The sequence below is a fragment of the Triturus cristatus genome, chromosome 8 (genome assembly GCF_964204655.1).
Source record: "Triturus cristatus chromosome 8, aTriCri1.1, whole genome shotgun sequence".
Lineage (NCBI taxonomy): Eukaryota > Metazoa > Chordata > Amphibia > Caudata > Salamandridae > Triturus > Triturus cristatus.
In genome coordinates, this window is record NC_140591.1 from 1,538,448,673 (window position 1) to 1,538,463,052 (window position 14,380).

The following is a 14,380-nucleotide window of genomic DNA, read 5'->3' on the forward strand; positions in this document are numbered from 1 at the left end:
TTGGCATAGCCAATAGGTCTCACCTTTGGGACCTTATAAGTGTTTAGCCATGCAACAGTTGCATAACTAAATACTTATAACGGTCCCAAAAGCGAGACCTATTGACTATGCAAATCGGCCGCTAAAGTGAAAGTAAATCGCGGTACAGCGCGGCTCGCGCACCCACGCACAGGCACTGTAGCTCCAGGCTTGCCTGGTAGCACTTTTTGAAGCCTTCTCAATAAGTCTCGCCAGACCAGCGCATACGCTGGGTCAGGCGAGACCTAAAAAAGCACCTTGTCTTCCTTTCAAGGAACACAGCTCTACAAAAATGTCGTGCTTGGAAGCTGGTAAATAAAGAAGATACTTTCAAGTGCTCAGAAACCATTATTGTTGTGGTGTGACAGATTTAGATACTTCTGCACAAAAACTAAAATATTTGGGTCATTATGGAGCAAGCAGGATTATGCAAAACTGCCCTTATTGAGGGGAAAAATACTCAGTTACAGCATGAATGAGAGAAGAAACGAGCATGCGATTTCTACGAGTTGGAAAATAAGTGTGCATCAATCTGTGGAGCTGACCAAACATGAACCCATCGGTTCAGGTGGACAGTGTACACGTAAACACACTTCGGTCTATTCTCTTTCACAAACATACAGGAATAATCCAAAGCTGAAGAGGGGTTTAGCTAGGAGTGGTGATCCTAGGCAGATAACTCGTGTGATTTAATAGACTGTAATGTCGCGCCATATTTAATACGAATCTAGGCCACATGTAGGATGCACAATAATTGATTTTCACGTGGGTTGTGCCTGCCACCCATGCTCCAACCTCATGTGGCAAGAATTAAACACAAAGCATTACCCGTTGATGTAAAACAGAAGTAAAAAGAAGCCCGTCTAATGGAGGAGCTGCACAATGTGCAAGCTGAAACCCGCTACAATCCCAGCTTCCCAACTTGACCAAATGGTGTGAACCTAGTCAAATATTTCTCTTATTTGAGTGGACTATAATGTTGCTCCATCTACAATAAAAATCTAGGCCACGTATAAAGTACACATGGAAATTAACTTGAATGTGGCTTCTGCTTGCCACCCACGCTCAAGCCTCGTGCACCATGAATTAGAGACAACACATTAACCTTTGGTGTAAAACAGAAGATATAAAGAGATGTCCATCTGGTGGCAGAATTACACTATGTCAAAGGAGAACTTGGTATCAATTCTGGCATCCCTGCTTGAACAAATTGTGTGATCGTTGGCAAACCTTACTCTTGTGTTTGGTTTAATAGGCCACAATGTTGCTCCTGTGCAATAAGAATCTAGGCCACAAAGAGTGCACATGACAATTGACTTGCCTCTTAGTTCATTACTAGCATTGTTGTTAGGGTGAGGGCATGAATGTTTCTAAATTCACTCTAAATTTAAGACATCGCTTTTAATAAAGGCCTGTTGATACAGAAATGTAATCTAAAAAAAAACGATGGTAAAAATGTCTGCATTTTAACTAAATACATTTTTGAATTGTAAAGAGATTCACATATTTTGTTGTAATACTTACATGCCAGTTTCATGGCTCAGCTCATGCATGGGCTCTCCCTGCTAATTTGCTTGCCCGCCCACTTCTAAAGAAGCTACCGTTTGAAAGCAAGGCTGGGGCCTGAGTGATTGTAATGGTACCCTTGGGCCCAGTCTTAGGAGTCAGAAACATTTCCTTGAAATTAGGCCACATGCCAAGCAGATGCCGCATCACAGGGGCTGCATTTACTCTAAAGATAAGATGTAGTAATTCTTTTGCACAGAGGCGTAGCTTGGTCAATAGGATTGGGGGGGGGGGGGGGGGGTGAGCTTCAGATTTCCCAACAATCGCGCTGCATATAACATTACACTACATTATACAACAAGCAGGGTCAATGCGAGAGGCAGTGGAAAGGAAGACCCAACGCAGCAACACAGGTGTTCAAGCAGGTCCTGAGCATTCAAGCATGCCAGAACCTCTGCCGGAATCTCATGGGGCATTCATAGCCAATTGCTAGTGTATGCTTTGAGAAGTAACTGCCTTCTCACATGTAGAGCACCTTAGCGTGTGCTACACATATCCCGATCCATTCAAAATAGATAGTATAGACCGCACCCTTCACATTTCTAGGTCCTGAGGAAAGCCAGTATATTTTATAGGCCTGGCTGAAACATGTAGACCATTCACTGGACGCAGGAGTTTCTTAAATACCACTCCACCTTCATCCATCGCCTTGTTTTCATTACTGCCAGAGGCCCAAATATTAAAGTTAATCCCTTTGGGGAATGGGACCACTGGACAGTTTTTAACTTCACCTTCACGTCACCTTCACTGCACACTCAGTGATATACCAGCTCCGCTGTAATACAAGCGTAGTAGCACACCTAGGAGACACTCGGTGTCACCAGGTGGGCCCGATGATGAAGCATGCCACCAACTAGGTTGGTGGGTGAGGGCTTCAGGAAAAAGAAAGAAGTTTCTCTTCTCTCTTTTTCTGTCAACAACACACGGCTCCGAGTCTCAAATCACGTCTTGACAGACTAGTTCTCATCAATCTTCTATGTCTCACGTTAAGATGTCAAACAAATAAAACATTTATGTTTGAGCCTCTCGCTATTTTGATGCACATTTTCTACACGAAAACACTTCCAGCGCATAGTTGCTTGGTAACGCAGTCGCAAAGTACCACAAGATGATGGCTTCAACAAGTGCAAAGGGGTGGGGATTCTTTGTAGTTTTCCAATGAATTAAATCTACTAGCAGGCTTGAAGGTGTGAGGACAACGGGTCTACATATTATCTCAAATATCATGCCTCCAATTATTATTTTAGTACAAGATATATGTATCCTAGAACATTCAAACACTGATACAAAAGGAAACCATAAATAAATCCTCAATTCATTGATTTAAAAAAAAAAAAAAAAAAAAAAGCCATTTAAATTTGTGCCGAAAAACAAATAAATAATGATGTCCATCAATAGATATCCAATTTATTTACAATAAACAGATGACTTATGCACAATGGTGCCTGAAGATGCCTCAACATGTTGCGGCTTCCTCTAGTTTTGTAGGAACCTCCATCAGAGCAGGGGCGATAGCCTATTTATAACATAAGATTGAGGAGGGGTTCTGAATGGATGGTGGTGCAGTGCTTAAGTAGGTTATGATGAACCCTAAAGTTTAAAAGTCTGTGGAAGAAGTCATCAGATTGCTTTAGAGCATGCTACAAAAAAGTACGGTCAGCTATATTTATATTCACCTGAGGTTCATAGTGATCAACTTGAATAATTTATTTTGTGGAGAAATATGGGTACTTCTGCCACTTTAGCCAGGTATGAGATACACAATGGTAGAACAATTGCAATCCCGGGGACCTATCTGGCCCAAAAGGCATTATGGTTGGCTTAACCTGAAGAGGTCCCCCAATCGCCGGTAATCTTTTCTACAACCTCCCCAGACAGAATAGGAAAAGAGTGGGCTAGCGTAACCGACTGCATGTGTACAGTATGGAAAAGGATGCGTTTACCATACAAAGTACACAATAGAATTTACATTTAGTACATGTCTTAATGTATGTGTATAAATGAATGGTAGTCACAACCCTGAACCTACATTTGTATAATGTATGCAAGTGCAGGAAAAGTAAATAACTTTTAAACTGTTTTCATTAAACAGTTGTTTCCTTTTCCAACAAGAATCCCACACATGGCCTTCCTTCTTACACATATCCTGCATAAATGAATAATAATAATAAATAGTAATAATGCGATTTCTAGAGGACATAGCTACCTCATATGAGGTGTCCCAGCGCTAGGTACAGGTAACATAACGTGTATTTGTAAAGCACACGTTCACCCAAGGGTATTTTGGCACTGAATAACAGATGTTTATTGTTACCCAACTCAATGGTACTCATTTTATCAACCTCAGAAGGATGAAAGACTGAGTGGACCAGCCGGGATTTTAACCTGTGACTATGAGGTCGAACACAGGCCCCCACAGTGGATACATTAGCCCACTAAGCCACCACACCCAGGTATCCACCAGCCCCCCTACAGTTTTAAGCCCCCTTACTTCCTGACGTGTAAAAACAGGTATTAAGATTTTTCCTCAAAAGGCACTTTGACCGGGCCTGCCGAACTGTTGGGAGACGCGCATTCCACAGTTTCGGCGCTAGGTAGACAAGCATTGGCATAGCCAATAGGTCTCGCCTTTGGGACCTTATAAGTGTTTAGCCATGCAACACTTGATGTTGTTGCACCAAGGATATTGTGCTGGATAACTAAACACTTATACGGTTCCAAAGGCGAGACCTATTGGCTATGCCAATGCTCGTTTAAACAAAGCAAGGGAATTTTTTTTATTTTATTACTTTTTTTAGTTTGCACTGCGATATAAAACATGTCATATTTTACAAAGAAGACATAACAAGTGGAAATTCCTAAATATCCACGTACAAAAGTTCACTGGTATAATAAGCAATGCAAACCTTTTTTGTTATAACAAGCAATGGTCGCAGCAGAAATGTACAGTGTTTGTTTCAGAAACTGCTCCAAATGCTATGAATACAATTAACCTGCTAGACAGGTCTATCAGAACTTACGCACATAGACACCACAGATCCAGCTTGCATCGAGTAGATTATTTAACATTGCCCCGGCACTTCCGGTTCAGAGGGAAGCAGACTGGTTTCCGGAAGCGCCTGCCCTGATAGGTACGTTTGGTACAACCCCCAGAAGTTCTTAGGTCGGCTGCAGGGGTGAAGCGACTCACTATATAATTCTGATTGAGCAAAGCACGGGGATGTCTGCATTCCTTTTCGATAAGACTGGTTGTGACACCGGTTTGATTAAGGAGGCAATGAAACTCCTTTGTTATGAGCTTCTAACAGTCTTCCGTGGAAAGAAGGAAATGGGGCTGCATACGGATGCCAGCTAACATAATTAAAGTACTAGAAAATACAAAGTTACTTAATCTTGATTACGGTCTCACGAATGACGCGCTAAAACACGCAAGGGATGCGCGCGCATGTGCTTGTTGCGTGTTCTAGCAAGCTGGCTAAAAAGCTGGGGGGAAAAATGCTACCGCCGGCCACTGCTTGCGAATGTCCACGCACATGCACTGCAAGCTGTAGCCGGCGGTAGCATTTTTTTAAGCCCTCACTTACTAAAGTCTCTCCGAGCAGTGCATGCGCGCTGACTCAGCGAGACCTAAAACACGAGCTCCCGCCCATGCGCACTTTCCTAACTCTGGGAACAATAGTCAACCTTTCTCCAACCGACCTCAAGTTCCTCAGCGGTACGTAAGGTCTAACCAATGTTTTCAAGTACCGGGGGCCTTTGTTATTCAGAGCTTTGTAGCAACAATACAGGCTTTCAATGAGGATCTCGGCCTCCCTGGCAGCCAATGGAGCTGCTCGAGTGCAGCCCCTATAGAGGCACGCCTCAGCAGACTCAGTAGGAGCCGGGCCGCCGTCTTCTGCACTCTCTGGAGTCTCTTGATCCTACCAGGTGTAACTCCACGATATAAAACACTGCAGCAGTCAAGCCTCGACACACAATCAAGGCCGGCACTATTGTCTTTCTACCCAACTCAGGTAGGAAACAAAATATTTCTCAGCATTTTGAGAAGTCTGAAGCGTTGTCCTGCAACTTCAGAGATTTGACAGTCAAAAGACAGCTTTTCATCCGCCCAAAAGCCGACATTCTTGGCCTTAGGTTTAGGATTGGGTGCTGGGCCCAGCTCCTTGGGCCACCAAGCAGCAGACCAGATGTGCGACCGATTGCCCAGGGACAAAACCCAGATTTGTCCCGCATTGAATTTGAGGCAATTCAGGTCCATCCATTCAGGAAACCTCTGCCAGGCAGAGGCCATAAGGGTGGAGTTCTTGGACAGCGTGATGATGTACGCTGGGTACATCTGTGCACGTTATGCACCATTTATGCCTGATCCAGGCACATCTACATTGGCTCCCCAAATCAGTGTGCGCAGTGCATCTGATAATGCTTGTGTGAACCCAAACAACTAGCAGCCGCCTGGGTAGCGAATTTGCATTGAATTTCTTGGGCCACTGCCTGGGTACCTCCACCTTTCATATGAAAGTCAGATTCGCTCAATGTGACTACCTCACTGCAACACTAACATCTGGAAACTGTCTCCAAATAGAGAGCAGGCCACCTGCACCCTGTGGCAGGCTGTACACACACAGCTTCTTTGGCTACCTGACCACAGATGGAGGAAGCAAAAACATAGGCATGGACTATGCTTTCTCGAGCAATGCCCCCAAACTCTGTACACCCCTCCAGCCCCCCAACTAAGACACTCCCACCTTCACAGAGCTCAAAACTGGGCCTAAGAAACACAGACTAACACAGACTAGCTCCTAGTTCATCAAATGCTTTTGCTAATCCTAACAACAGTATTTCACACTCGCCTGTTAGGTTTGTTTTGCTTCAGAACAACATATTCCATGCAGTGGGCTTTAGTTGGTCTGGAAAACAGTAGCCCCGCTTCCCCAACCTTAGTATCTCACAGGTCTTTTTGCACCATCCACCGACCAGAAACCTCCACTCCAACAAACAGCAAAGTTATCAGCACCCAGAAACAGTTTAGCAGATGGGGGGGGGGGGGGTCGGGCGGGGGCGTTATGCTGAAAGTGCCTGGAGATAAAATGCAGAACACTCTGCCAATAGGACTGAGACAGAACAGCAAATGAGAACTTAAACGCAACATCTGTTGTAACCGGCTTTGAGATTTAGAGTCAACTCTGTGAACCCGGATGCGCCCTCGGGTATCTTTAGTGCCTATTACAGATATTACGCAACTTTTTTTTACCCTAAGCACTTCCCATTGTCTTGATTCAGGTTAGGTTTTTGATGTTGTGCGTTGTTCTGTTTCTATTGTGTTTTGTCTTGAATGAGCGCCCCCCGAGGTCACACACCTTTGCTCTTCTGTGATTCGCCTCCTGGGTACACACGAGTGTATTGTGACTTTTCCAGGCCCAAGTCAGAGGTACTCCTGGAAAAATCTTTATGATTCGGCCCCACAGGAAAGGACCCACTACAAACTCACAGCCGCTGCAGAAATGGACACACACAATCACAGAAGCGCTACAGTAACAATAGCCCCAAACTGACACCAATAAACAAACCCGAGATCTAGGGGCAGCCTTTTCCAGTAGCCCAACTATTCACTGACCTATGTGCCCAAGTTAAATGGGGTCTAAATTTCAGGAAAAAAGATCAGATCTTTAGTTCTGCCCTGGGGGATTTGGAGGGTGCCAGTTGCATGGCTCTCATGTCGGAGGGTGCCAGTTGCATGGTTCTCATGTCGGAGGGTGCCAGTTGCATGGCTCTCCTGTCGGAGGGTGCCAGTTGCATGGCTCTCATGTCGGAGGGTGCCAGTTGCATGGCTCTCCTGTCGGAGGGTGCCAGTTGCATAGCTCTCCTGTCGGAGGGTGCCAGTTGCATGGCTCTCATGTCGGAGGGTGCCAGTTGCATGGCTCTCCTGTCGGAGGGTGCCAGTTGCATGGCTCTCCTGTCGGAGGGTGCCAGTTGCATGGCTCTCCTGTCGGAGGGTGCCAGTTGCATGGCTCTCCTGTCGGAGGGTGCCAGTTGCATGGCTCTCCTGTCGGAGGGTGCCAGTTGCATGGCTCTCCTGTCGGAGGGTGCCAGTTGCATGGCTCTCCTGTCGGAGGGTGCCAGTTGCACGGTTCTTCTACAGAAAGAGGTGACTGTAGCCAACTAAGCTAGGCAGTGCCCGATTTGCAAAAATAAAAAATGTGAAAGGGCCCCAAGTGTTTTTAAGGAGTCCGCCGACGGTGCTGTCGAATATGAAGTTTATCTGGTCTTGATTCCACCTCACGCCCCATTCTTCCACCAGCAGACACTCCCTGCCTCTTCATCTCACTCTTGCAGGTTGTTTTTCATCCCTGCATGCTCACTTTGCCACTATTTTCCTATCTTTCTCCTCCGCCTCCTTGCTCCTATTTCCGCCGTTCTCTTTCTTGCTCCGAGTCCTTGTCTGATGGTGAAAAATAGGTCCCAGCCCCTAAAATAAGTGCGGATGCCTTCTATGTGTGGGCAGAGGTGCAGAGCGCCCGGACACTCCTTGGAGTAACAGTGCACTTTACAAATGCCTGTTCATTCGTTCATGCATTCACTCATGCCCAAAACCGGTAACCACTGGCACAAATTAAGCACGGTCAAAGCTTCATGTAATCTGTGTCAAAGCTCTAAACCCACAAGCACATAAAACATTCAGCAGAAAGAAATCCCGGTGGCTGTAGTGTAGCTGATGGACTCCTGCTGGCAGACAATCCCCGTCAGAGCGCGAGGTGCATTAGCTCACAGCCGAGCGGAGTGACGTTCAGGCGTGAGCGCGCAGCGAGTAAAGCCCTTCGCTGTCACCCGCTGACATACGCTGCCGTCACTTATGAGACTGCGCGGCTTGCGACCGGCGGCGACTGCTACCCCGACACTCTTAAAGAGACACGCCTCAAAAAAAGGAGCGCGGCAGGAAGCCCGCTAGATATCAAGCCCTGAAATATATATATATATGTGTAATACACTCAGGGGGAGCTTAGTCAGTGAGATTCAGGGGGTGCAAGTCTGCGACTTCGCACCCCGTTTCCACAGTGTGCCCAAGTAACAAAAGATGTTGTGTCAAGCGCGGTTTGCAGGGCCGGATGACGGGCTTCGGGAGGGTGGACTTTGCGGTTGTTCAAGACGTCAAAGACCAGGATGGAAATATTCCGAAAAGTAGCTAAAAGTGTTTAGGTCGTTCAAGTTTAGCCGATGCCCGAGTGCTGACCGGATGAGCTTTCATAGCAGCTAGCAGAAGATGGGGGCGTTGGGCACATGTTTTAGAAACTTCGTCATGTACAGTTTACAGTTTCCATGACATAATTCACAGTAAAGCGTCTGATGCACTAGTCTGTGTGTAACAACTTTGTGGTCATGCGAGTTATTTAGAGCTTGGCAGACAGGGCACTCGGTCACAAACGTCAGCCAGACTGACGGCGCACTCGCTTGAGTTAGAGGCGGGCGTGTGGGCGGGCGCACCGTCCAGTTACAGTTGGCGGTGCCCCAGCGGACGTTTCTGCGGCTGTCCAAAGCACTTGGGTCGTTGGTGTTTGTACATCAGACTCCCTGCCCATTTAGAGGGAACCATCTTTTGTACTTTTACTGGTCAGGACCAGCAGGGAAGGCCTGGCACTGTGGAGCAGGAAAGGGAATAATGACCCCTCAAGCCCTGGGAGAAAAATGCGAGGGTGTCCGGGTACTTGGTATTTCGTTTTACAATCACAAACTCCCACTTGGGGAGTTTCTTTTTGTGAAACAGAAAAGTTTGCTGAGCAGCTGCAGGAAACTGGAGGGACGCTCAGTAAACTATTACTGCGGCCTCCTTTGAAGGCACAGAGGGGTCTCTGCACCCAACTGCAGGGAACAGGGGAGTGACACAGAGAACACTTTTATTATAGCAGGATCATACCATGTCTCAAGAGGTGCAGGTTCAGAAACAGTATATCCTATGGTGGGGTCCAAAAACCAGGATGAGGTGAAAAAGTGGGGAACAGCTAATTCACAGAAGTGCGGGGGTAAGTAGCATGGCACTGGTTCCTTGCAGTTGGCGCATTCTAAAAATCAAATACCTGATAAAAAGAAGAACTGCCCGAGGTTGACAAACAAACAAGCATGCACCAACTCACAAAACACGTGTCCTCGTGCGTAAATTCATTAGCCCCTCCCCCAAGCTATTTCACAGTATTGGATACTATGGGCTCGATTTAGAGCTGCGCGGGCAGCTGGTAAGAACGTCCACTCAAGAACGTCCACTCCCCTGGCGGACCACCCGCTGGCGTACCCCCTGCCGGGTGGACATCTCTGTGCCTTCAAAGGGGCGGCCACCACAGGCAGTGTGGAATCTGGCCAAGCAAGTTACTGACTCCACCATGAATAGGAGCACGTGGGACCAGAAATTAGGGTCCTTTTCATTGGCTGTTTTCCAGGGACATTTTACACCTGCTCTAATCAGGTGAAAAACGTCATAAGAGAAGGGGCGGTTCCAGTACTTAATTTGTAAAAAAAAATAAAAAAAAGTGCCAGGGCCCACGTCAGGAGGCCACTCCAGCTTGTACCACTCATTGCCCCCAAAAGTGCTGCCGAGGACAGTCCCATCACAGCTAACATTACACAAATACAAATGCGACAATTCAGACTTTAAATATACATTATTAACGATTAACATGCCGCCCAAGCTACTCCTAAAGCTTTGGGTGGCAATTATTAGTGATTTTAATATATGTTGAATTATTAAACCACTGGTGTGCTCCTCGCAAAATCAGATAAACAGCGCCACCATGTGGCAGGCTGTTATAAGATCCGGTGTTGATAATAAAGTGCCAGTGCGGAGTACCGGAAACCACCGACTTAAATTAAGCCCTGGGCAGTTTTGCAGGCTCAGACATGTATTAAGTAAAACCAGGCCGTAACATAAATTGCAAAAGCAGCGCCACATCCCTCGGGGATAGCAATCTGAATGACCCCTACTGAGAGCGCCCGTCTAGGGTCTCCACTTGGCTCAAGCCCATATGGACCCCAATTTGGTTTAATCCGGAGCTTTTCTTTTACAAATCAGTGTACTCTAGTTTGTTAATTCAAGTGGTTCTATTGCCGCAAACAAAACTATGTTCTAAGAATGAATGGATTTGCTAAACGAAAGCCAGAGGTTAATAGCCTGGGTGAGGCCAACATAGAGTGGAAAGTTACCAGGTGACTCTAGTTGCCAAGGCTGAGGCTCCAGTCCTAGATTTTAGTTTGACAACCTTATGTATTCTGGGAGTTGTAGTCCTGTTTATACGTCAGTGGATCCATTTGAACTAACCCACATGAAAACCATGTTTTGCAAAAGAAAAGCAAACGCACAAAAGGTGATGTGGAGAATGCTTCCAGTTTGTTTAATCACTGGCAATCGCTCGGGGCAGCATTCCAGCTTCTTTCCATCCGTTCTTTTTTCCCACCATGACACCTCAGATTAGACCCACCCATATGCAAATCAGCCTTGAGCCTACCCCAATAGAAACAGTTGTAAGAGAAAAGGCCAGAAAAGAGCAGCCGGTCCTCGGTGACAAGTCAGCTGACAACCTTAATGAATGGCAACTCACTGTGCAATGGAAAAAGAATACTGGAGTAACTATTCACACCCTTCAGATCTTGAAAAGAAAGCAAAGGTAGAAAGAATGATGTGGGTTAACTTCAAAGCGACACGTCATCATCGAATGTAACTCTCCCTCTTAACTTGGACTATCAAGTGGGCCAAGTCAAGGCTTGTAGCCAGTCCTGGTTTTATGTCAGAAGAAACAGCATGCTGGGATTTGCAGGCGCATGAGGATGTTAAACAAGTCCTAGTTTGCATTGCACTGCACTGGTCACTGGCCATACACCTTCTTTGGTTTGCCCACTGCTGGAATGAAGCAGGGGCGCACCTGTACGTTGTATACTCAGAGAGCGCCCTGTGCGAAACCGAATGTGGCGCCCCCGCCACACTTTTCTTTTGACCCAAGTCATCATGGGCGCCTGCTGTGGGGAACTGCAGCGCCTCGCCGAGGGTCTGCGCCCCGGGCCCGGCTGGCACACGCCAAAGGCCGGCTGCTACCGTCCACACCACTTGGGGACCAAAGGGGTGGGGTCTAGGATTGGTGGGGTTCGGGCCTTATGCAAGGGAAGAATCAGGCAAACTCTCACCTTCTCCGATTCGGGTGTGAATGAGGGGAAATTCTCTACACAGGAGTGGGTAGTGCCAAGTTGCCCATGTCATGGGTAACAACAGCCTGGGATGCTTAGAATACCAATTTGCATTTATGTGCCATGTAGAACAATGAAAGAAAGTAGGAAAGAAAACTTGGAAAGGCAGAAGGAAAGAAAACTGTGTAAATAAGGAAAGAGCGAAAGCAAGAAGTGAGCAGGAAAGAACTGGCTAAAAGGAAATATTAGGGAAACAAAAAAATTATAGGTTGAAGGAAAAAATAAAATATCAGTGAACACTGAAAGACTTGGAAGTAGAGAAAAAAGAGCGCGCCTCGGCCCTGCCGCACACACTGCGATTCCAGATCCCGGCTCACCCTGGCTCCTTACCTTGATCTTGTGCAGGGCCCGCTCCTCCTCCAGGATCTGAATCCACACCGTGATCCCCCCCTTGTGGTACGTCTGGGTCCAGCCCTCCTCCGAGTGACACTCCGTCCGGAAGTTGCTGAAGTCCCGGTCATCTGGGATCTGCACGCTTTCCCGGGTCATCCTGTGGCGCAGAGGGTCACACGACGCGGCGGCCCTCCGAAACCTCACCTGCTCCAAAGAATGTAGACGGGAGTCAAGGGGCAGCCGAAAGCTTCCAATATGAGGGTCACAAACCTGGCCCTCCCGGACACAAGGGCCCCTGAAAGTCTTTGAACCAAAAGCGCAAGTAATAAGCCCAGCGCACCTTGTTTTTTAGGGTTTTTTTTTTTAACCGATTATTTTTTACAGAAATGATTAGAATAAAAGTGAAGTCAATTGCAGCTGGGGGCCGAGATCATCAGATGTTGAAGCTCCATAAACAAGCCCTCCAAAGTATGGATGTGTCCCCCCAAATCCTGTGCAGAGGGTGGGCTCACAAATTGCTTCCTTTAGTCTAATTGCCAAAGATGAGGCGAAGGTGGACCCACGAGGGCGCCAGCACCTGCTGCTTCCTCCCCAGGCTAGACGCAGCCTTCGGCGGCAGCTGCCTGGCACCTCCCTGCGAGGGGTAAATCGGATCCTCCGTGCTTGCCAGGCAGAGCTCACTCCTCTCTCACCCGCTGTGGTCCAGGAGGCTGCGCCCCCCGCGCCTGGGCAGCTCTCCGACCCCTCTATGCAGCCCACAGGTGGCTCTCAGCAGCATCAAGTGATGGGGAGCGAGGGAGGAGGGCGCCCGGGGCTGCTGCTAGGAAAAATCTGCTGGTGAAACAGGCGAGCTTCCCCTTTGCCACCCACTTCCCGTCCTCTCTTCCGCAGAGCACAGGGTGGGTGCTGGTAGCAGGTGCAGCCGTGAGCCGTGCGTCTGAGCCTACTGGCAGCAGGAGGGCTGCGTTTCATCTGTTTTCCAGGATGGAGGGCGGCGATGCACACAGAGGTGAACCTGTCTGTCAGACCAGAAACACTCCCATGCAGGCTCTTACACACACACCCGCGGGGAGGGCGTTCCGGCAGGTCCTAGAGACCCTCGGCTCTTATCCACTTGACGGGGCCGCTTTCGGAGGGAAATTAGAAGGAACACGTGGAGCAAATATTGGCATAGCTGCCAAGTGGCCCTCTGCCACCCGTGACACTTTGTGCCACCCCTGGGCAGTGGGCTGTCTAGCCAACGGACAGTACGTTGCATTCTGGGACATGTAGTTCCGTTGTTATTAACACGGGAAGTGCGGACTCAAAGATGCTACTATGGAATGTGTTGTCTAAAAAGTCAGAAATGTCTTAAGGTTTCTGACATCGCAGGGTTCACTTGCTACCAGCGGTCGAGGGGCATTAAGGAAAGTATGGAAACTGGGGGCGTGGCCAGCGAGTGTGGGCGGGGTGAGAGAAGTCCCTAAATTAACAAAATATTCTGGAAAGATTTTATTAGCCTATGACCTATAGGATAACTGCATATATAATACAATGCACACGCCACAAATGAAAAATACAAGGAACTTAAAAAAATCTGTGGGAAATGCATTTTTCTGATATATATGGGGGTACCCGAACGGTCACTGATTTGCATCCTGGTCGGTGCCCTGGCTAAATAGTGACGTGCATTTATAGTGCTAAAATGTCCAAGCGCGTGACGTAAAGCACAGTAAACTACGTAGGTCATTAATTTGAAACATGTAAGACACACAGCATAAATTGCTCAAAAGCTGTCGCCAAAATGTGAAAAGAGATTTTGCTTAAATGTTTAGAGTCCATTGAAACATTTTTAGTAATGCACTCAGTGTATCTATTTTTAGTCTTTTTTTTATAGGTTTACTAAAAATGGGCAAACTCCAGTTTCTATCAAGCAATTAAAACCTACACCGGCTCCCAAGCAGCCTTCAGTTTTGCCAATAAACCAACTGCACAAATGTACATTTCTTTCGGGCAGCCTGGAGCAAAGGCTTGCTTCTTCTTTAGCTGTCTCTCCTTTAGCTTTAGCTGTCCCTCCAGGGTTGGATTGGGATTAAAAATCGGCCCGGGCACGCTAGAGAAAAAGCGGCCCACATTTGCATATTGCCTTTCCACAAAACACAGTTTAGGGGAAGTTTAATAAAAAGAAGGGGAGGGGGGGTGGATCTCTGACAGAGGCATGCTTTCTTAACTTTACTTAGATAAAAAAAAAGAAAGCACAGAA

General features: G+C 47.2%; 1 protein-coding gene across 2 annotated transcripts in view; it reads right to left on the minus strand.

Moving 5' to 3' along the window:
- The window catches only part of LOC146806082 (START domain-containing protein 10-like), a 321,747-nt gene extending 308,585 nt beyond the window's left edge, over positions 1–13,162 (minus strand). Inside the window, exon 1 of one of the 2 annotated variants that reach the window (XM_085623402.1) lies at positions 12,136–13,162. In XM_085623402.1, coding sequence (XP_085479528.1) covers positions 12,136–12,294 — 159 coding nt within the window. In that variant the 5' untranslated portion in view covers positions 12,295–13,162. The remainder of the gene's footprint in view (positions 1–12,135) is intronic. The other variant, XM_085623403.1, reaches the window with a different exon arrangement.
- Between the last annotated feature and the right edge of the window lie 1,218 nt (positions 13,163–14,380).